The 23,816-nt window shown below is 42.0% G+C and overlaps 1 protein-coding gene across 2 annotated transcripts; it reads right to left on the minus strand.

Moving 5' to 3' along the window:
- Positions 1-4,884: 4,884 nt before the first annotated feature.
- HTATIP2 (HIV-1 Tat interactive protein 2) lies at positions 4,885-22,978 on the minus strand. Of its 2 annotated transcripts, XM_005305336.4 has the most exons (6): positions 22,849-22,978; positions 19,254-19,449; positions 19,056-19,163; positions 15,550-15,687; positions 9,174-9,235; positions 4,885-9,094 (listed from the first exon to the last, which is right to left on the minus strand). In XM_005305336.4, the coding sequence occupies exons 2-6, from the start codon at positions 19,446-19,448 to the stop codon at positions 8,866-8,868; spliced, it is 732 nt and encodes a 243-aa protein (XP_005305393.1). In that variant the 5' UTR covers position 19,449; positions 22,849-22,978; the 3' UTR covers positions 4,885-8,865. The 2 variants fall into 2 exon arrangements, 1 of the variants encoding a protein (XP_005305393.1); XR_010600574.1 differs by lacking the exons at positions 15,550-15,687; positions 19,056-19,163; positions 19,254-19,449; positions 22,849-22,978 and adding an exon at positions 10,826-10,967 and having other exon boundaries at positions 9,019-9,094.
- Positions 22,979-23,816: the final 838 nt, after the last annotated feature.

Below are 23,816 nucleotides of genomic sequence, written 5' to 3' on the forward strand. Positions count from 1 at the left end.
CCAGATAGCAAGTGTAAAAAATCTGGGCGAGGATGGAGGTAATAGGTGCCTATATAAGAAAAAGCCCCCAAAATCAGGACTGTCCCTATAAAATTGGCACATCTGGTCACCCTACGCAAGTGGCTCCACATGGCTCTCACCCGCAGGCACCGCCCCGCAGCTCCCATTGGCCGCCGGTGCTTAGGGCCGGGGCAGCACATTGAGCCCCATGGCCCCCCTGCTTAGGAGCCGGACCTGCTGCTGGCCACTTCCAGGGCACAGCACAGTGTCAAACAGGTAGGCACTAGCCTGCCTTAGCCGGGCAGTATCACCGACAGGACTATTAATGGCCTGCTTGGCGGTGCTGACCAGAGCCGCCACAACCCAGTGCCTTACAGTCCGCGTCTCAGTATTGGGTTGCGACCCACAGTTTGAAAACCACTGGCCTAGGCAGTAGGTGTGCTGCTGCAGAAAAGGATCTGGGTGGGGTCTCAGGGATTACCGCCTGCCTATGAGTCAGCAGCAATGTGATGCAGCTGCGAGGAAAGCTAATATTCTCAGGTATATTGGCAGCAGCGTGGTAGGGACTGGGGAGGTAATTGCTTCATTTTAGGAGGGCCACCGCAGGAGTTCTGTGTCCACTTCCAGGCACCAAGCTTTAGGAAAATTGTGAACAAATTGGAGGGAGCCCGGAGGAGAGCAACAAAAGTGATAAAAGGTTAGAAAACTTGACCTAGAAGGAAAAGTTTAAAAAAAACCTGGGCATGTTTAGTCTTGAGAAAAGAAAGCGGCGGGGACTTCATAACAGTCTTCAAATAAGTTAAAGAGCTGTTCTCAAGGGTATCAAGTATCAAAGGGGTAGCCATGTTAGTCTGGATCTGTAAAAGCAGCAAAGAGTCCTGTGGCACCTGATAGACTAACAGACGTATAGGAGCATGAGCTTTCGTGGGTGAATACCCACTTCTTCGGATGCATGTCTTCCCTCCAAACCCGCAGGACTGCATCTCAGTGCCTGGGACACTTGACTCAAGCTTGTGTGGCTAGAGCTGCAGAGCAATAAATAATAGTGTAGATGTTCTGACCCTCCCCAAAGTTCAGAGCCCAGGCTCCAGCAGTTTTTAGTCCTGAAGCCCAAACCTGAGCCTCAGTCAATTGTGAGCTGTGAGACGTGGCATTGTGAGTTTTTCTTTGCAGTGTAGCCACACGCAAAGAGGATTGTTCTCCTTGTCCATTGACCATAGGACAAGATGTAATGGGCTTAATCTGCAGCAAGGGAGACTTAGGTCAGATATTAGGAAAAGCTTGCCAACTATAAGGGTAGTCAAGCTCTGGAATAGGCTTCCAAGGGGGGTTGTGGAACCCCTGTCATTGGACAAACATCTGACAAGGAAGGTCTAGGTTTACTTGGTCATGTTTCAGCACATGGGGCTGGGCTGGATGTCTTTTCAAAATCTCTTCCAGGCCTACACTTCTCTGATTCCATGATAAGTGACTTGCCTAGGGTCATACAGTGGAAGTATGTGGCAGAGCAGGGAATTGAACCTGGCTCTCCTGAATCCCAAACTAGTGCCATAAAGATGTGGGGGATTTAACACTGTGTGTGCAATGTGCCCTGGCAAAAGACACATTCAGGCTTGTTTTTAGTCTTTTTATTAACAGACCATGGAATCTATAAGAACTCAATGCCCAATTCACAAATATGGAGGCATCACAGCAATATACTCCGCTACTCCAGACACAATTATCTGGCTTACCCATCTGCATGTAAAATTATAGTTGTTGCTCTACATTTACATCAGCCATATGAAGAAGAAAGGTCAACTTTTTATTACTATGCAGGGACAGCCCTCTGCTTCCCATCTGCACCCTGTTGGGTGTATATAACCCACATTATCCCAGTATATTCCCCTTTCCCTCCTGTGAAAAATGAGGTGGTGAAGAACCCCTGGAGATGTATGGTGGTTCTTGGGCCTCCCAGGACTGTGAGTCTTCTTGTTACCCCCTGCATCCAGTGTGAGGGATTCTTGCCTGGGCCTGGCTAGGTTTCAACTCCCTAATGCTCCCAACCTTTCAGCCACTCAAGCACTCACCTCTGGGCTATGCAAGCCCTCTCTTCATCTTGCAGGTTAACAATAGGTGCACCCCGATCTCAAATCCTAGAAAAATGTCTCCATATATAATATCCAGCCCCTGATACTGGCTACTTATAGCAATCCCAGATCCTCTGCACACAAAGGTGCAGCTTACCCCAGTTTACTGGATTTACCTTAATCACCGCTCCACTGTGAACCACACAGCACTTGTGAGCACTTATAATAAAACAAAAGGTTTATTTAAGAAAGGGTAAAGATTTAACTAGAAGTGAGAGAAAGTGATGGAAACGGTTCCCATACAAAACAAAATTATAAAACACAAACATAAAATAGGGGTCCCTCCCACACCACGTTCAGTCTGCAGCTGAGCTGGCTGGTTTCACAAGAACCAGGATTCAGTTTTTCATAGGGTTACCATACATCCGGTTTTTCCCAGACATGTCCGGCTTTTTGGTAATTAAATCCCCGTCCAAGGGGGAATTGCCAAAAAGCCGAACATGTCCAGGAAAATACTGGCTGGGCACTTGCCCTCCCACGGCTGCTCTGCTCCTCCCCTGACTCTTCGGCTCTGTTTAAGAGCCGAGCTGCCCGAGCGCTACCGGCTTCGGGCAGCCCCCGTGCCTCCGGACACCAGCCGCCGGCCGGGCACTTCCCCTCCCGGGCTCCAGCTGCTCTGCTCCGGCGGCGCAGGGTCTGGAGGCATGGGGGCTGTCCGAAGCCAGTAGCACTCGGGCAGCTTGGCTCTTAAACAGAGCTGAAGAGTCAGGGGAGGAGCAGAGCAGCCAGAGCCCGGGAGGGGAAGTGCCCGGCCGGGGGCGCAGGGTCCGGAGGCATGGGGGCTGCCCGAAGCCCGAGCGCTACCGGCTTCACGGTTTGCCGGGCAGCCTCCAGATCCTGCGCCCCCGGCTGGGCGCTTCCCCTCCCGGGCTCCAGCTGCGCTGGGGAAGCACCGGCCAGGGGCGCAGGGTCTGGGGGCTGCCTGGCAAACCGTGAAGCCGGTAGCGCTTGGGCAGCCCTTTTCATGTGGCTGGGAGGGAGGTGGGGGAGTTAGGGCGGGGACTTTGGGAAAGGGGTGGGGAAGGGAAAGGGGCATGTCCTCTTTTTTTATTTTTTAAATATGGTAACCCTAATTTTTCATGAGACCATCCCTGCTCCCCAAGATGTCTCCTCAGTTAAAGGATCCAGAGTGCCTTTTCCCACTCTGTGTTATGCTTAACCCATCAGGGTGAGTCTCTGGCTGTTGTAATATTCCTTTTTTTACCTTTAAGTGATTTTGATTTTTTGCAGTGGACTCTGATGGTTTTCCATTAAAAGTTTTGGGATGGAGCAAGGCTAGACAATTTAGTCTTGATTACATCACTTGTTAAGCAGCATGGGGTGACAACTCCCTCCTGTTCAAATGGGCTATCAGAGACATAATGTCCACTGGTGATTAACTTTTATTCCAAGTCCATAAACCATGCTTTCAATATAAATACATTATTCCTTAACTATTACCTGTGCATACATCTTGCAATGATTATGAATCTTGACCAGTTACAAGTTTTCTATAGATATCTCAGGTTATTCTTTATGGCTATATATTCTGCAAGACATGTTTGGTCAGACATGCGAATTGTTTCCAAAGAACAGGCAGAGACCACTGCTATTAGTGAGGGGGTGGAGACACAATTTAAAGGTTCAGCTGTCTCTGGAACAGTTCAAGTCACACACACCCCTCAGGTAGGACCCCCCCTTACCTTCAGTTTCCCCTCCTGGAAAGCAGAGCCCCTCCCTGCAGCTCCCAGCTGTTGCTCCTGCCTCTCCCCATGGGAGCTCACTGGGGAGCTCACTGGGTCTGACAGCTGCAAAGCAGCTTGGAGCTCACTGGGTCTGACAGCTGCAAAGCAGGGAGAGGGGCCAGTCACACCATGTGACTGAGCAGGGCTGGCAACCCCTGGCAGAAATATGGGGGGGAGACATGTGACCCCATGTGCACCCCCCCTACACATCGCCTTTGAACAGGGAGACCCTTTGCCAAGGAACCTCAATGTCACAAGCTGCCCCACTAAGCTAAACAACCCTTAGAGCTTCTTCCCAGGCCTGGGAGAAGGAGGTGAAGAACCCCGGGAGCTGCAGAGATGCACTGAGGGGCATAGGTACCAACTCCATGAGTGTTCCAGGACTGGAGTACGCACAGAAAAAAAAATTGCAGGTGCTTAGCACCCACCAGCAGCCAAGCTCCCCTCTTCCCCTGCCCCCAGTGCCTCCTGCCTGCCAGTGGCTCCACTAATCAACTCCTCCTCCTCCCTCCCACCTGCTGCGATCAGCATCTCTGCAGAGTGCAGGAGGAAGTGGAAGGAAGGGGGAGAAGTGGGGATGGGGCATGCTCGGGGGAGGGGGCAAAAAGAGACAGGATAAGAGCAGAGCTGGGGCAGGAAGAGGCAGGATAGGGGTGGGGCATTGGGGGAAGGGGTGGAGTGGGGGCAGGACCTGGGGTTGAGCATCCCCCAGCACAACTAGAAGCTGGCATCTGTGCTGAGGGGCAAGGAGTAGATGTGGGGCTAGGAGGTTGCATAATTCATGGACTAGGGGGACAGCAAATGTAGAACTGGGGGGCAAATAATTAAAATTTTGGGGTTTCAGGAAAAAGGGAAGCTGCACACTACCATGGAGCATTTTATACAGCTCTTTATAATTCGATCTCAGTGAGAGCTCCTGAAACCAGGGCCAAAAATTCCCTTACTTAATAGATCTGGGAGGGTTAGCAACACTATATTCATTCTCTCGCTCACACCCACGTGCTGCAGGAGTCCAAAAATCAGAAGACAGATTAAAAAACATCACATCTTTTTAATTAAACCTCATTATTTGAGGAGGGGAGGTGACTTATTCATGATTTTTGAGCTTTTGCAGGTAGCAATACTATTTACTTTAAAAACACCACATACTGTACAATTCATGCTATTACTAAATGTTTTCATCTGTATGTTTACCGGGCCCAGAAAGCTGATGAGTCCACCTTGTGGGGAATGAGAGGAAAAACAAGTACACTATACGAGCCAAACCAGCAATAGCAAAATTTGTTTAAGAAAAATAATACATATCCTAATTTAGGACCGGCTTCCATTTAAAACAAAACAAAAATCAAGAAAGAGAGAGTGCATCTTACATTTTCTAACATTAAAAAAATATGGAGCAGCTGTTATTTTTAGAAACACTTCAAATATATTTTAACAAATATTTGATAAGCAGAAAACATGTTTAGGCACAGGACTTTAGTACTAATTATTAAACAATACAATTTAATTCATTGATTTTACAATATTCAGTGTCTGTTAATAGGTATAAAACATTACTTTACATAGCCTCTTTTTAAGACTTTGAGTCAGTAGTAACAAAAATATTAATAATGGAATCAAGTATATTTACTAGTCTGTAATATACATCAATGGCCACACAGTTCTTTGCCTTTTTGTTGCATAAGAGTTGCACGCCATTATTTTTTACAGTAGTACAAGGGACAGGGAACATGGTATAAGTAAACGTGTGACTGGGAAATAAATGCAAAAAAAAAAAAAAAATAATGCAGGAGATTAAGAATCATAAGTGATTGCTGAAATTGCCATTATCTATTAACATCTTGTTTGTTATTTGCCATATTTTGCCACTCTATGATGGACTGCTCTGCCTAGCTATAGATTTTTCTTTACTTGATTCTTGTCTTGATTCCAGATAGCTCCTCTGACCTCCTTGACATCTGCAGTGCCCATCTCAAGTCCATACAAACTGTACTCAAATACTGATATATACATGTACATGGTGCTTTGCAAACAATCCTTACCTCAGTTGACTATATATATATCTCACATGTGGATTGTAAACTACTTGGGACACGTATTGCATCTTACTATATGTTTGAAAAGCATGGTGTAAATTTATGGCATCAAGTACATATGTATGTACATCTGTGACAGAGAAAGAGGCAGATAAAGGACCAAGCCCTCAGCTGATGTAACTCAATATAGCATCATTGAAGTCAATGGAACTACTCCAGTTTACACAAGCTCAGGGTCTATAATTATATGTTATAATTATTACTACTTATCTTATTGCTAAGAACTTAGAGAGAATAATAAAATCAGGCACTTAACATAATGCTAGTTACCATTTTTGGATTTAAATTATTTCTTAAAGGAAATTAAAGCAAAGTGATTCACCCTTTCTTATCAAAGATGAGTGTCATTGTGACTAGTTAAAGAAATATCTAAAAAGGCAGAAAAATCAACTTGTTCAAAGTTTGGCACCAGCTTTTTACTATTTATTGTAACAAAGCTCCTTAATTTTCATTCAAAAGGTACAATAGCTTTCAAAATTATTTTAATTTGCAATATGAAATACTGATGAATATAAAGTATGAGGACCACCATCAAAGAAGATTGGCCATTGGTCTGACCTGGTATGACACAGCCTATCAAGTATACTATTCAGATTGACCCTCTGCCTGACTGAAACTCAATCCATCTCCCAGTGAAGCTAACTGAAGCCTTTCCATTGACTTGAATGGGAATTGGATCAAGCACCAATTGTGCAATGAAGCACAGAGAGGAAAGGTGGAGGAACTGGACTCTTTCCTGCCCCCTGCAGTGATCAGTTTATGCCCTCAAGCACCGGAGTTGATTGCTCCATTTAAATTTGCATAGTTACAAATATTAATATGGTCCATGAAATTATCTGGCCTTCCCTTTAAATTCAGCTACTCTATTTGACTGTGACACCTCCTATTTGCAACAATAAGCACATGCTGTGCACCCTTCTGGCACTGGTAATGTCAGCTAAGCACTGTAACCTGGTTAACAAACTGGCACAGCTCCAGAGGGATGCATACTGATTTTTTGGTGTGACAAACCGATTCAAACCCAACATAAAGTAATGCAGGTTTGGGACTTTGGTTTTCATATAGAAAGATACTGTCATGTATTTCCTTTTAATCTCCTTTAATTCTTGTATAGCTGGAGTAGTTGTAGTACCTTCTGAGAAGGTCAAAGCACATTCCTTTCTGCTAAGTCTGTGCTTTCCCCTATTTGCATTCCACTGACAAACATGGTTTCTCTTCTCTGCAACTCCCATCTTACCTTTCAAATGAAACTAGAATGGATCATGTTTGTTTCAGAAACAATCATTTGCAATAGCAAAGATGTTGGGTGATTACTGTTATCAACATAATTATAGATGTCAAGTGCCCTTTGGACAGTGCTTATTAGTTATTTGCCATTGTACAACCACCAGAGGGAACACCAGCATTACTTTTTGTGATTCAAGTATTTGGGCTATTAGCCCAAATTCTAATCATTAGCACATTGGGACCAAGTCAGATACTGATCTCAGTTACAGCACAGTAAATTCAGAGTAACTCTACTGCTTTCAGTGGTGTAATTCTAGATCTACAGGGGTGTAACTGAGAACAGAATCTGGCCTAGGGAATTTTAGTATCTCCTCCAAAACCTAGCTTTCTTCTTCTCCTCTTTCCTACGCCTAGTTTAAGCAAAGAAGGGGCTTAAATACAATAGCAGTGACTAAGAACAGTTTTTAAATGGATAGATTAAAAAAAAATCTACAGTGTTTGGATGTAGATTAGATTCTGCGTAGGCTTTTGGTTCAAATTACTCAACTCCAGAATCACAGAAGTCACTCTAAACTTCTACTACCTTGGCAAAAAAATCACCTGCGAAGAAGTCAAAGGATTTTGTGACATTGAAACCAGAACAGTGGCCTCTTAAATTTTACATCTGACCCAGTACCAAACCATATGTCTGACTGTAGAAATTTTAATTTAACATCAAAAGCACAACCTCAGTGAAGTTTGAAGGTGTAGATTATTTTATAAGGTCTCCTTTAGACCCATCTCTGATTATAAAAATTGCGGTATATCATTACTAGTGACTCTTCAAACATTGTTTATCAAAATCAACCATTGATACTGATAAAGATTTTTTCCATAGGATTTCTCCTATATAATGTATAATAAGGAATCCCTAAGACTAGGAAACAGTATGAACCCTTTGCAAACATATATATTTTCTTGTTTAATTAATCTACACAAGAACCCTTTGCAAGCCAAATGGTTCCAACTTTATGCAGCAAGGCTTAGTTGCAATAAACAGAAATGACTTAAAATCATTAGATAAATTATTTTTCCCCTCTACACTTAGTCAACATAATCACAGGCACAAATTCGACAGCAACCATTCTCCAAACAGTCCCTGGCTGACAGCAGCAAAACTAGTAACAGCAGCTTCTTTGTGTTATACTGAAATTCTCTCCCAGTGAAGGGGTAAAGGGTCACTGATTGCATAGTCTTTGCTCCATTGCACACCCTTTGCTAATGTTCAGTTCTGAGAATAACTGACTGAATGTGCCACACAGTCTTGTAACTGAAACCTCTTTCTTATTACATGTATTAAAATACTATTTAATAAATGTAAGGCACCTGTTCATTTGGATCGAAGCATGTAATAGGCTGGATGAAAATCATATTAAAAAATTCTGCAGCAAAAGTATCATTTTCATTCAACACATCTTGAAAAAACAACTCCTATCGTTACAATCTCATAATCCTTATAAAAGGATTTGCATGGTACAGCACAATTTACAATGTAATGGATTATTTCATAATCCTGGGGCAGGAGGAAGAAACCACAAATGTTTAACAAAATTTTACTGCATTGTAAATAGGAATAGGATCCTGAAATAGGAATTGGTGATGCTGTTAGGGAGGGGCAGAAGTGCACAATATCTGTTAACATCACACCATTTAGCTGGTCTTTGTTTCATCTTGGTTTCCAATCACGTGGATATCCTTGTTCTCTAACAGCTCCACCTTCTTGTCACTCGGTATTACTGCATTATTCACCATAGCTCTTGCTAACGTTGAAATGGGCACAGAAAGTGCAGTAATAGACATCACATGAGAGAGGCAACCCAGAATTTTTCTAGCACACCATTCCAATGGACGGGACTCTTCTCGGTCACATAAAATCAATCTTTTAAAAAAAAAATAGAGAGAGATTAAGAAGAGGTGATAAATTGTTGAAGTGTGAGTGGAAACTATCAATCACTTACGCAGGTTTAAATATAGTGCAGCGTTCAAAGTTAAGTTCTTCAATTTTAACTTCTGCTTCACCCTTAAAAAAAAAAAGATTCATTACATGTTTAAACAAGGATCCCAAAAATTACTGCTCATCATTCTAGCATGCTTAAAGTATTGTCAATACAATCCTGACAAAAGATTCAACCTTGAGAGCAAAAGACTTCTAGGACTGTGTTATACTCTATAGGTTACTACTACTGATCTGCTTTTTTGTCTCTTAACAATTACAAAAAACCCAACCAAACAAACTGTATCCACAAGTCTATAGTTAGTCTATAGCAAAATATATTACTGTTAGCCATTCTCTCTTGCTTTCCCCCAACTATTTTCACCCTCCACCGCTACCCTTACTTCTGCGCTAAGGCCTTCAGAGCTGGGCAGCTGGAGACAGGCAGCTGCTGAGTGCCCAGCTCTGAAGCCAGCAGTGCAGAAGTAAGGGTGGCAATACCATACTATACCATCCTTACTTCTGCACTGCTGCTGGTGGCAGCTCTGCCTTCAGAACAGGCCTTCCGGCCTACAGCTGCTGCTCTCAGCTGCCCAGCTCTGAAGGCAGCACCGCCACCAGCAGCACAGAAGTAAGGGTAGCAGTATCACAACCCCCACTCCTCCCGCCCCCACAGTAACCTTGCAACCCCCCACAACTCCTTTTTGGGTCAAGACCCCTACAATTACAACACCATGATATTTCATATTTAAATAGCTGAAATCATGAAATTTATTATTTTTAAAATCCTAGGATGAAGAAATTGACCATAAGGCATGTTTTCCAATCCTTTAGCATTCTTGCGGCTATCCTCTGAATGCTCTCTATTTTATCAACATCCTTCTTGAATTCTTGATACCGGAACTGGAAACAGCATTCCAGTAGCAGTCACACCACTAACAAATACAGAGATAATATAGCCTGTCTACTCCAAATCAATATTCCTACGTTTAGACAGCCAAAGATTGCATTAGCACTTTTGGCCACAGCATCACACTGTGAGTGCATGTTCAACTGATTATCCATCATGATCCCAAAATCTTTTCAGAGTCATTGCTTCTCCGGATAGAGTCCCCCATCCTCTAAGTAGGGCCTGTAGTTATTGTTCCTATATGTATGACTTTACAATTATCCACACTGAAATGTATATTGTTTGCTTGCACCTAGTTTACCAAGCAATCCAGGTGGCTCTAAATCAGTGCACTCCCCCAATCTTTGGTTTAGCTTCTTGCTTTGGCAGTAATGATTTTCTTTTTATTTTCTTCCAGGTTATTGATAAAAATGTTAAAGAGCATAGGGCTAAGATCCAATCTCTAAGGGACCCCACTACAATTACATTTTAAAGACCATTTTGATTTTGTATCATTCTTAATCAAAATTGTGTGGCACTATGTCAAATGCCATGCAGAACAGGAGTATAATATCTTAACACTATTATCTTTAGCAACCAAATTTGTAATCCTATAAAAAAATCAAGTTTGTTTGATGACTAGTTTTATAAAGCAATGTTGATTGGTATTAATTATATTACTCTCCTTTAATTCCTCATCAATCAAGTCCTGTTTTGGCCATTCCCTTAATCTGCATGGAAATGATGGCAGGCTACAAGCCTATAGTTACCGAGATCATCCTGCTTACCTTGTTGTGATGGGGAGATGCTCTCTCCTGATTCTCTGATGCCCCAGGAACTGCTCAGACCCACTTTCACCTTGTGTGCTAGCTGTATTTTATTCTAAACCCAAACACTAACTCAGTACAGTGCAATATCACCATTTTAATCTTTACCTCTTTCAACACTTCTTTGCTAGGGCCCTAGAAGGAAAATAGATCAGTCACTCTCTGTCTCACTCTACATTGGAAGCTCCTTCATTCTAGGCTCAGATAGCCCTATCCTCCCTCATAACACTTCCTTCCTATCTTTTATCAGGTTGTTCGTCTAAGAGCTAATTAGCTCCTTACCTCCTCAGCCTCACCTTCTGATTAGCTAATTATCCAATCAGCATTACTGGCAGAACTGAGGCTACAGTGATGAGTGCTGACCCACCTTGTCAGATTTCAGCACTCTGTCACACCTGTTTAAATATTAGTGTAACATTAGCTTTCTTCTAGTCCTCTGGAACTTCTCTTGTGTTCTAAGACTTACTGAAAATTAACATTAAAGAAAGCTCCTCAGCCAGCTTTTTAAAGTTTTTGGATACAAGTTATCTGCATGTACTGATTTTAAAATACCTGTAGCTAACTTCAGTAGCCGCTGTTTAACATTCTCCTGAGTTATTGTTAGAATGGAAAGTAATTGATCATCATCATATAATATGAATAAATCATCTGGCTTTTTCTCAAACAAGAATAAAAGTATCTATTCAGCACTTGTGCCTTTTCTGCATTATTAACAACAATTCTACCATTTCAAGCTAGTAATAGGCAAATACCATTGGTAGGATTTCCTTTGTTCCTAGTATACTTTTTAGAAGAGTCCTTCTTTTCCTTAACTCTGCTGGCCAGAGATTTCTCCTTATGTCCTTTTGTTTCCCTTATCAATTTTCTATAATTCCTAACTTCTAATTTATATTCACTGCTATCAACTTACTCTCTTTTCTATTTGTTTTTATATAAGTATATATAGACTTGGCAGAATTTGATTTTTTTTTTAATTTTGATGGGTAATTTCAAGATTTATTTTTAAATTTTTATTTAAATTTTCAGTGTGCAAAATTGGTCCTTTTAAAACAGTAAGTATATATATTACTTGTTTGGAATCTGTTCGGTTTGCACAAAATAAATGTAATCAAATCGCAATCACATAATTAACCTGAGGAGCTCATTGCTAGTTGAAAAGTAAGAATTTAATAAGATTCAAGAAAGGATTAGACATTTCTATGAAAAATTAGAACATCCACAACTACGTTATACTGGATAAAAGTGTGTACAAAATTTAAATGCCCTCATGATTCAGGGTATAAGCCAACCACTAATGGACGTAAGTTAGTAAGAATTTCTCCACTGGGCAAGTTACTCCATAATTGTCTATTAAGGGATTTCTTTCATCTTCCTCTGAAGCATCTAGTACTGGCTAGTGCTGGAGATGAGATACTGTATTAGATGGATTACTTGTTAGATCAGGTATGGCAGTTCCTATGTTCTTATGCCTGAGTGCCTCTGTGGGAAAGCTTGGGGAGGTACCTATCAACAGTTTTCATTCTCTGAAGATCTCAGTTACATAGCATTTTTCATTCAGAGATCTCCAAGTACCTCACAAAGATGAGCAACTATAACTATGCCCATTTTACAGTCTGCAGAACTGATAGGTTAACTGATGTGCCAAAGTAATACAGGTAATCAATGGCAGAGCTGGGAGTAACACCCAGATCTCCTGACTCCCATTCCTGTACCATAGAGGTATGAACCATAGTTGTTATAAAAAAAGACCAAACAAAATTATCTCCCTTTTTGTTAACACTTGTGAGAAGGGAGAGTAAGATTTCTATAACTTTTGGAAGAAGAATGTGGTAGATTGGAATTAATATGTTAATCATTCATATTTTACATAGGATCAATTTAATGAGTAGAAAAAATTATAAAAATTTTATGAGCCCTGTCTCTGTAACCTCAGATGTAAGGCAGACAATAACCTGTTTTCAAGGTTAGCACATTCATTCAGGGTCAGAAAACATCTTCTCCTGATAACAATCATCAGTCATTATTTGTATACACCTTTAGGCAGACTAACTTTTAAAAGCAACATGGGAAAAACAAAGCGAGTGATTTTGGAAAAAAAATTCAATGGACATGAGACAGACAGTAATACCCAGTGTGCAGAAATACTTGGTACACCACTTTGAGCAGGTGCATTTGACCAGGACATGGGTGGTCATGCCCAATGGTCAGAGCAGGAGTCAATAGGCAGGAATTGGAGTCAAGGGTCAGAGCTGAAATCAGGCAAGACTGGGAACAAACAGAAGCTACCACAGCCGTGGGCAGATGCTTGGAGCAGCCGCTGAATTGCGGCTAGGCTTAAGAGCCGGTCAGCTGATCCTTACAGCTGATCAGGTGGCAAAGCCAGTCAGGCCACCTACTGCAGCTACACTTGTTAGGTAGCCCAGAAACTGGCTCTATTCTGGTTCTTGACAGGGTGATGTGATAAGCACAAAAACCTCAAAGAAACTGAAAATTACAACAGGGCTGTGAGGGTGGAGAGACTATCTGAAGGAGAGAGGGTTCTTGCTCAGAGGTTGCTCAGGAAGAAAGGCAGAGGGAATGGGGACATTAACACTAGAGGATGCATTTTTCATAAATGTAAGATGTTGCTCATTGTAATTATGCCTACCTCGTTAAACTCTTACTGAGTATAATCTGTAGACCATTTCTATCACTTTAAGATTTTCTATCTTGCTTTTGCTTAAAACTTAAGTCTTTAGGCTTTGTCTGCACTGGGGATTTGCCCCAGTTACAGCCCTTGGGGACCAGCACTGGGTCAAACCTAGTTGCGCCAGTGGAACTTACCTCGGTTTCAAGCAGGGGTTAGCACCACTGGTGCAAATAGCAACATTGCCTGCCTATACAAGAGGTCTGACCCAGTGCAGTTACACCAATGGCTGTAACTGGGACAAATCCCCAGTGTAGACAGAGTAGTAGATTGTTTAGAGGTCAAAATCACTGAGACACTCAGGTACTTTTTGAAGGGAAGACAGATTTCTGACTTCTTCTGAGAGAACTATATCTATCCTGGAGCAATTGAATGAGGCAACCTCTAAGAAATACCACCCATATACTGGCTGCAGTGACTACACACTTAGGAATAGCTGGATGACCTCAGGTGACTTGCACCATTACACTACCACACAATTGAGTTCCAACTTAGTTCCAACTGAAGTAGCTGTAAGTGGTAGCATTAAAAACATATCTAGTGGTAACTCACCTGTAGTAATTAGTTCCAAAGTGAACAGTATTAACCTCTTCAAAGCAAAGTCAGCTCAAACCACTAGCAAACATGCTAGAGAACAATCCAGCATTGGTGAGGGGGATGAATAAGTAACCTAATTAGGGTGACCAGACAGCAACTGTGAAAAATTGGGACAGAGGGTGGGGAGGGGGTGGGGTAATAGGAGCCCATATTAAAAAAAGCCCCAAATATCAGGACTGTCCCTATAAAATCGGGACATCTGGTCACCCTAAACCTAATAGGACTTTCCATCTGTACGATGTATGATTCTGGAAAATATATTTTGATTCAAGGAGCTGTTCTGGGGATATATGGTTATTAAGACTCAGGAAAACAAGAGGCATGAAGAATCTCTCTCTCCTCTGAAATCCTGGCCCTTTTGAAGTCAGCGGAAGTTCTCCCATTGATGTCAATAAGACGAGTATTTAATCTTCTGTGTTTATCTTAGGCCTTGTCTTCACACACAAAAAAACTTGAGTTAGCTAACTGGAATTAATTAACTCAAGGTAAAATCCGAGTGCCGACAAGGCAGTTTGTAGTTTTTACATGAGTTAGCAGGTTGAACCTCAGATAAAACAGATAGGGCCAGATTTTCAAGGGAGCTCAGTACCCACTGCTGGGCCCTGACTTTCATTTTGAAAATGACCATAAATGTCGGAATGGGAGCTGGTGGGAACTAAGCGCTTTGGAAAGAGTGGACCTTATTCAGGTGCATAAATGAGAACTGAGGTGTTTTAAAAATCTGATCCAAATTGTGGGTGTTGAGCACTTGAAAACGTGGCCCCACTGGGCCAATTCCGTCCTCTGTTACACTGGTGTAACTCCTCTGGAAGGCAGTGGGAATTTTATTCACATAAGAGGACAGAACTGAATCCTAAGAAGCTCTAGACAGCAACAATGTAGCTGAATTGTAAAGAATCATAGAAATTAGAAATGAAAAAGAACTTGGGCCAAATGTTCAAAGATATTTAGGCACCTAACCAGGTTCAGCACCGAGGGTGGATTACAAAGTTTTTTAGGCACCTAACTGACATTGATTTCAATGGGAGTTAGGTGCACAGATACCTTTGTGAATTCCATCCCTAGTGGGATTTTCAGAAGCACCTATCCGCAACTTAAGGCATCTAAATAGCTTGAAAATCTGGCCCTTTATATCTAGTCCATCCATCTGCCAGTGCAGGATTATTTCTGACAGTACATTTTCTAGTGTTTTTTTTTTCAATTAAGTTTTAAATTTCTCAATCACTGGAGCTGTCTAAGAATCTTCTCCAATTTTTCTTTGCTTAGTTTTACTCCTGGTTAACGTGTTGTCCCCCCACCCCCCGCTTTGGATAACTGCTTAAACAATTCACTGGGAAATTTTGACTTTACACACTTAAACCATACAGAAATTTCTCCAGATTATTATAAGATTTAGACCAACCTTGATTTTTAAAATAAAAAAAATGCTGTGCTTATCAGCTCCACTGCTAGATACCAAGAGGAAGTGTTTACAACCACCAGCTTTTGCCAACTCTGCTGACATGCAAACATAATCTCGATCAACACGAACAAGTCCATCCTAGGATAAAAAGTTATTTGGATTAAAGCCAGGTCAGAAGAATCCACAAAAGAGGGAAAGTGTGTGGGGTGGAGGAAAGCAAAACTATGTGGGACCAAATTCAGTGACTCTCAGTTTTCTTCAAAATCTCTTTCATTTTTGAAACAAAGACTGAAGGGAAATTCCATGGCACTTCATTTTAGAAAATCATTTCATACTTAACTAAGCTAAGATGGGTAAATGGTTTCTAACCATTAGAAGAATGAGATTCTGGAACATCCTCCCAACAGGTGGCGGGGGGGGGGGGGGGGGGAGGCAAACAACGTAGGTAGTTTTAAGATTGCTCTTAATACATTTATTATCAAAGGGTTGCCCACGATAGCAGGGGTCTGAATTTGATGGCTCAGGCGCTCCCTTCCAGTCCTATTTAAATCAGTAATTCAAAGGTTGGTTGTTTTATCGCTGCAGTTGAACAGAATCTTTGTAAAGCACACTTTGGAAGACACCAGATTCCTTCATTAACGGCCCAATCTTGAAAGATCCTGAGGGCATCCTGAGAAATATGGAGTGCCCTAAATTCCTACTGAAGTAACACCATAGGATCTACTCCTGCAAGCACAGGTTGGTTCTGTCTATCCCCAATGTAGAATTTAAAAGCACATAGAAAACAAAAAGTAGCCAAATATTCAAGTTATTTAACCCACAGTTAAGTAAATTCCTAAAATTTATCTTTGTTCAATCAGAAGATTTTAAAAGCAGATAAACAAGGCATCTATAAGTCATTCGCCATCTTGGAGAAAACTTCCTCAGAAGGTCACATAGTAGCATTAGGATAGTTCTTAGATTTCTGGGTATGCTTTCAGAGTTATGTGTCTTGTTTTGTAAATGTGACAAAACCTCAGCCCTTCAGACTAAATGGAGATTTTTGCCTTACAAAACTAATAAAAAATAGAAGCTTCCCTCAATAAAAAACTGCAAATGCTCCTGATAAATATTAATTCTAACTTTTTTTTTAAGTGCTTGTTTGGAGTATTTTGAGTAGTAGCCGTCTGCGTTAAATCTCTCATTCTTTGTATCAGCTTCTAAAAAAAAAAAAAAAAAAATTAGCCAATCAAAAGTCCCTAGACCGACGCTGTCTCTCTCAGTTAATCCAAGGCCAGTAAAGGGATAATTTGATTAAACTGAGACCCTAATTTATTTAGCTTTAGTTCTGGATCAACTTCTCCTTAATAGAGTGCTGTCGTCTCCAATTGTTTGATGAAAATTAAAGTGACATAAATACCATGGGACTTTTTCAATCTGATTAGTCAGCTAACTTGCATCAATACTACCCCAGCCATCAGACGCTGGCGTCCTTCCTTTCACTAGCCTTACTAACAACTGACAAGTTCTCCTTGAAGAACTGGCACCCACGCTGCCACTCAGACCCCCACACTTAACCCATCATCTCTCCTCAATGGGTCCTGTTTGACAAGGTGCCCACACGTTTTTTCCACTGCTGTTCCCTGGACAAAGCTAAATATTGTTTTATTAGCAATCAATAGCCTGTTAATCCCAAATGATTTCACAAATCCACTGAGCTCTCAAACTGATTATAAACATTCGTTTTTCTAAGCTGCTAAATTCAGATGGGTTTTCTCTTTTCCTCCCTCCACCTCCAACATGTGGCATTTTAGTTGAGAGCAAAACCTCAACAGCCAAAAATGCCTGCTGTCTTTAATGTTGCATTTAACTGGCTATCAATTCTCAAAGACTTAAGATACACTTTAAATATGATCAAATCTTTGGCACAAAAAGCTCCATAGATTTAGGATCTCCATGAAGATTTCTACTGGATCCTCTACTTTCTAATCTTCCGTTTAAAACCAAATGGTAATAATAAAGTTTCTACATCTTTCTTTTGCCTCCCCTGCTCCATACAATAACATATTGCATTCTTGTTGAGTCTGCAGCCAGGCAGAATGAAACAGCCACAGCAAAAAAATAAACTTCTAATTACAGTATATCGAGGGCAACACAGTTAACTAACTGCTGAATGATGTATTCCATGTTCAACAATTGGAAAGCCTGGTACATTCTGATGGCCCATTTGTTTGTATATTGGGTCATGAACATTTCTTCTTTGAAGTCAGAAGAGGATGAGCCAGGGTGGCATTATGAACATGTTATCTATTGACTAATTCAGCCTCGCCTACCCATAAAATCTACTTGCTTCACCTTACCACAATGATGTTGATGACTAAGGGCATGTCTTCACTAGCAATGTTAAAGTGCTGCTCTCCCAGTGCTATAAAAAACCCATCTCCACGAGGGGAATAGCTACCAGCACTGGGAGCACAGCTTTCAGCACTGGTGCACTATCTACACTGGCACTTTACAGCGCTGAAACTTGCTCCCCTGTCGACTCCGACTGCTGACGCAGTGCTCAGGGGACCTACTGCAGTGAAGACACCACAGTAAGTAGATTTAAGTACATCGACTTCGGCTATGTTATTCACGTAGCTGAAGTTGCATAACTTAGATCGATCTCCCCCTTCCCCCCAGTGTAGTGTAGGCCTTAGTGTAGAACCTATTCTCTAAGGCCTGATCTACACTGGGGGGAGAGGAGGGATCAATCTAAGTTATACAACTTCAACTACATGAATAATGTAGCTGAAGTCGACATACTTAGACCTACTCACCGCGGTGTCTTCACTGCGGTGAGTCGACTGCTGCCGCTCCCCCTTCGACTCCGCTTGTACGTCTCATGGCGGCGGAGTACAGGAGTTGACTGGAGAGTGCTCGGGGGTTGATTTATCACATCTAGACTAGACGCGATAAATTGACCCCCACTGGATCCGGCAGGTAGTGTAGACATACCCTAAGTCATCAGTTTTGGCAGAGGCTGTGCATATTGTGGATAAATCTGCATCACAAGTTACAAATGAAATATTACAGAGGTAAAGTTTCAGAGAGATGAATTTGTCATGCTGAAATTTCAGCTCTGCATTTAGGCTCAGTTAACTTGACAGTATCCACTTGAAGTGTAATGTTTAAAAGGTCCTCAAAGTAGATTCTTTAGTATCTCTGTTAAAGGAATCTTTTCCACATTCTATATTTCTTTTATCCATTTAATTCCAGCCCTGCCCCTGGCAGAAATTTCTGTACAAAAATCTTCTTTACAAGACAAATATCACTCACAAGAGTGAAACAAAACATGGGCCCAGGTGGTAAAGCTTTGACCTAGAATCAGAACTAAATCCAAATTTTCCTAAATGTGGGGGGTTGGGGGAGGGTTGTTAGCTGTTCTACTGTTTCTGCGCTGATTGAAAGAAGAAAATGAAACAAGGGGATTTGTACAATACTTCTGCAAAGTGAAAACTAAGCAATGTTGGGGTTTTTTTGCTTACTGCTCCTCCTTTTGCTTTTGTGGTACCAAGACAACAGAATCCAACATCATGACCTTGAAATGCTGCAGAATATTCATCCAGTTTTTCGAAGTCTACCACCTGTTGATTCTAAAACATAAGGATACAAAATAACATGAAAACATTAACATATAAAACAGTGTTAAAACTGATACCAAATATGCCAGTTATATGACGTACCACATTTTGATATGCCACTTCTTCAAAAGTCAGTTTTCTACGTCCTATGATGGTGACATTAGAAAACAATTGCTGTTTCAAAATTTCTTTTAACAACTCTTTGCCAGTTGCTCCTGACGCACCAAGGATAAAACAAGATTTATTTTGTTTCTTGAAGTTTTCACGAAGGTTTTGTATGTTCTCAAGCTCAGCCATTCTGTATATGGGGGAAAAAAATCAAACAGTTCTTTAAAAGAGTCACAATGGATATTTTTTAAATATTCTTTAGTCTAGAGGTATAGAAGCAGACACTGATTGTTTTCTGTTATATCAAATTTACTGTGTTTTTGTTTAATAGTAGAAAAGAAAATGTTTTAAGGACTTTTCATTGAACCATGTCTTCAGTCTTTCAGGACTGTTCTCAAACTGTGACAATTTGAATAAATGATTTTTTTTAAATGAAGAGTGAAATGTTATGTCTCATTGACATAACTAGGAAACCTGTCACTGTAACAGGGAGCTGGAAAATAGCTTCTTTAACATTAATCCAAAATAAGGAAGTATCCTTGAAAGTGACTGAGAACTTGGCATGTTTCATATCTCCCTAGTAAATACCATCCCCATTGCCTATTATTCAGTATCCACCATAGGGTGGGGGTGTATGGTTTATTTCTGGAACTCTGCTGGGAAAGGTAATAGGTTTGACATAAAAGACCTAATTATCCCTAATCACAAATAGCACCTCTCTCTCTAATAAATAACCTGAATACCCTCTGAGTGTAGAGCACCAAAGCCTTGGTGGAGGGGCAGGGGTATGTGCTGCTGGTATCCTGGCTGGCAGCACGAGGAGGCTCTTGGAACTTTATATAATACTTCAGGGGCTGGTGATCTCTGGTTACAAAGAACAAACAATGCTGATACCTAGTTCTTATATATTGCCTTTTATTGATAGATATCAAAGAGCTTTACAAAGGAGGTCAATATCATCACCCCCCTTTTACAGATTGGAAAGCAAAACAGGGGACTGTATCCTGGAATGCAGTGACAATGAAAAGGAATTAGGGGTCATAGTAGACAATGAGTTGAACATGAGTTCCAAGTGTGATGCTGTAGCTAAAAGGGCTAACCCAATCCTTTGATGTAAAAACAGGGAGGTGGTATGGGCCCTGTCTTACAGCATTAATTAGACTGCCGCTTTGTGGGGAGTTGCTGACTCAGTTGATCTCTCTCATATTGCAAGTAAGTTGATGGTGATTTTGTAGACTTGTGGTCTATCTGTTCAATGCCTCAGACCTTCAGCTTGGTCATGGTTTCAAGTCCACGCCTTTTAGGATACATATAAGAAGTCCAAGAACAGGGAGGTCTTCAGGATCAAATGAGGGATTCAGAGCTTCCCACTTAGGTTGGGGTCTCATGGTCCAGATTCCTGTATCTTCAGGAATTTCCATCAACTAGGTTTTCTGCTGAGGGATAGGCTTTTATAGTTGTCCCTCTTCAGGGAGTGGTAGGAGAGCCCAGGCCCACCCTCTCGACTGAGCTCGGCTGCAGAGCCCAGTGGTAGGTAGCTAAGTCCTGCACCCTCAGGTACTATGTGGCTGCCTCCCTGGATCACTTCCTACAAGCCCGCTTTCTTCCCACAGAGTAAAGTAAAGAACTGAACATAAAGATAAAGTCTCTGACCTTCAGAGAGTCACAGGCACCTTCTTTGTAGGCTTTAGTCACACCAATACAGGCAGGCCTCAGGCAGCAAGAACTCCTGCAGGGCTCCTTCCCAGGAGTTTAGCATGTAGATCAACTCACCTCCACAATCTGTCTTCCACTGACCCTACTCTGCTCCCCTTTTTAAGTTCTTCCTCAAGCCAGTGCAGGCTTTGCAGGTGTAGTCGGGCAAAGTCAACTGGGTTCTGAGCAGCTCCTTAACCCCCTCTTGTCTAGTGTGGGGTCTGTATACCCTATCACAAGGAACTATTAGATTGTCTAGTCTGGCCTCTTGTATATCACCGGGCGCCACCACCACCCAACAGCTACACATGAAACCCAACGAAATAAAGTATTAGAGCCCACAGGAGACTAGACTGTTATATGGCACAGGCAGAAAACAGGAGGGTTTGAGATGCACCAGTGCTTGAGGCCCCTGCAATGGCAGGGAAATGATTAAGTGAAAAATATCCAGATAATCCTGGCAAGTGACCCACATTCATATGCTGCAGAGGAAGGTGAACCACCCTGACCCACAAAGTCACTGCCAATCTTACCTGGGAGAAATTCCTCCCTGACCCCACATATGACAATCAGTTAGACCCTGAGACTGTGAGCAATAACCAGCCAGTCAAGCAGCTGAGAGATAGAATGTTCAGTGCTACCTCAAAGCCCTGGCCCACCCCACACAATTTCCCCATCTCCAGCTGTGGAAGGGGATTAAAAAAAACCTCCCAGAATACCTTGGGGGAGAATCCCTTCCTGACCTCTGACAGTGGCCTGCTGAAACCCTGAAGCATGAGCTTTATGAACACAAGACATAAACCTGAAATGATCCCCAAGGCTGTTGAGCCCTGCCTCCTACCTTCACAAGCAACCCTGTCATACAACTGCACTAATAAATTTCTCTTATTAACTATAGGAACAATTTACCTAGGGATGTGGTGACTTCTTCATCATTTGAAGTCTTTAGATCAAGACTGGACGTCTTTCTAAAAGACATGCTATAGCTCAAACAGAAGTTACGGGTTTGATGCAGAAATTACTGGGTGACATGAGGTTGTTATGCTGAAGGTCAGACTGGATGATCATAATGCTCCCTTCTGGCCTTCTTTAAGGCCATTTATCTAAGAATTAATAAATAGTCCTCCCACAGCTGTATCTGGTCCAATTTTACAGAGCTCCCACATTCACAAATATATATTATAGCAAGCCAGGGCTGCAAGAGGGCTTGGAGGACACCAGTGAGATTTGTTGACAACTGCTGCCCTATAGGCACTGTCAGGAAGCGTGGGGGAGACAAGGCCCCACACCCCCCGCTTCCTGCAATTCACCATGACTCTCAGCCAGCCAGTAAAACAGAAGGTTTATTTAGATGACAGGATCACAGTCCAAAACAGGTCTTGCAGGTACAGACAATGGGACCCCCTCAGTCAGGTCCATATTGGGGGGCAGGGAGCTTGGACCCCGGCCCCGGGTCTCCTCCATTTCCCCAGCCAGCTCCAAACTGAAACCCCCTCCAGCCACACCCCCGGCTCCTCCTCCAGCCTTTGTCCAGTTTCCCCGTGCAGAAGGTGTCACCTGGCCCCATTCCCCTCCTGGGCTCAGGTTACATGCTCAGGTATCATCCCTCAAGTGAAGTCACACCCTGATATCCCATCACCATGCAGACAGTACCTGCAAAACTCCCATGCAACATCCCCAGGTCAATCCTCCCCACTCCCTGCTCCATCACATCATCTCAAAGTCCTCCAGATCCTGCAGAAGCAGAGTTTCTGCTATCGCTAAAGTGCTGGCAGCACCACTCACCACTGAGCAACACATGCATATCTGCATCACTTCATCCACTCCATAAAACCCACTCTGAGCAATTCACAGAGTAACCCCCCACAGGTCCACAAAATCACCATCAACTTACTTGCAATATGAGAGAGAGTTAACAACTCCCTACAAAGCTGTGTTCTTCATAGAAGCAGGTAACTCTGAGCTCTCTGACTCAGTACACACTGATCATTCTCACCACACCTTCCACAAATATGCTCCAGCCACACCCACAATGAATCTCTCATTCCCAAAACACTCCTATGTCAAGGAGGTTGGAAAACCCTTGCTGTAGAACCAGTCACTCTAGCTTTAAACCAGTGGTGAACTTGACCACACCCAAGGAATCCTGACCAGCTCAATTAGGAATGCTATTAGATCTGCCACTGGCAAAATTAAAACACGTTAGTGGGACCCAGGGATCTGACCCAACATATTTAGGATAGATGGGCAAATAAATTTGATAGATAAGACAGAAAATATACGTGTAATATTATATCTTCCACTATCAATGATAGGTTCTTTAGAATTCAGAAATATAATATTTCTACATTTATGATGCAGTCTTTCCTATTTGTATAGGTATGCATTAATACACATGGATTAAATCAATGTCACTTGATGCATTGTCAACTTATGGACCCATCAAGTTGGGTCCTGTAGGGGCTGATTCAGAAGTCTTTGAAGTAAATGAAAAGTAACGGGCTTTGGATCAGACCTATACCATTGTACTTAGAATCAGACAGGATCAGAAATGCATGTCAGCAAATTAGGAGTTTTCATACCATCCCCCAGGACTGTTCCAGTATTTGCCACATATCTGAATTGCACATTTTTGCAGCATAGTTTATTTTCACATGGGTGAAGAGGGTCAAAAGTTTTAGCTACATTGTCTCCATTTAATTAAGCACACTCTAATACCCTTAATAATTCAATAGCATTCTATCCTAATGGTCTAAAACACTACAGTTTATAGTGTTATGTTGGTTTTTGGACTATGAAAGCAAGATTGGAATCTATTATCATAATTTTTTTTAATAAGGACAGCTACACATTTTAAATCAT

This window comes from Chrysemys picta, chromosome 4 (genome assembly GCF_011386835.1).
Source record: "Chrysemys picta bellii isolate R12L10 chromosome 4, ASM1138683v2, whole genome shotgun sequence".
Classification (NCBI taxonomy): Eukaryota; Metazoa; Chordata; order Testudines; family Emydidae; genus Chrysemys; species Chrysemys picta.

Coding starts and splice junctions, on each gene's coding strand:
- HTATIP2 (XM_005305336.4), bottom strand. CDS start 19,448: ATGGCTGAGCTTGAGAACATACAAAACCTTCGTGAAAACTTCAAGAAA. Junction 9,236..15,549: donor TTTTTATTTTAAAAATCAAG/GTTGGTCTAAAT, acceptor TTTTTTTTTAAG/GGTGAAGCAGAAGTTAAAAT. Junction 9,095..9,173: donor TGCACTATATTTAAACCTGC/GTAAGTGATTGA, acceptor TTTTTTTAAAAG/ATTGATTTTATGTGACCGAG.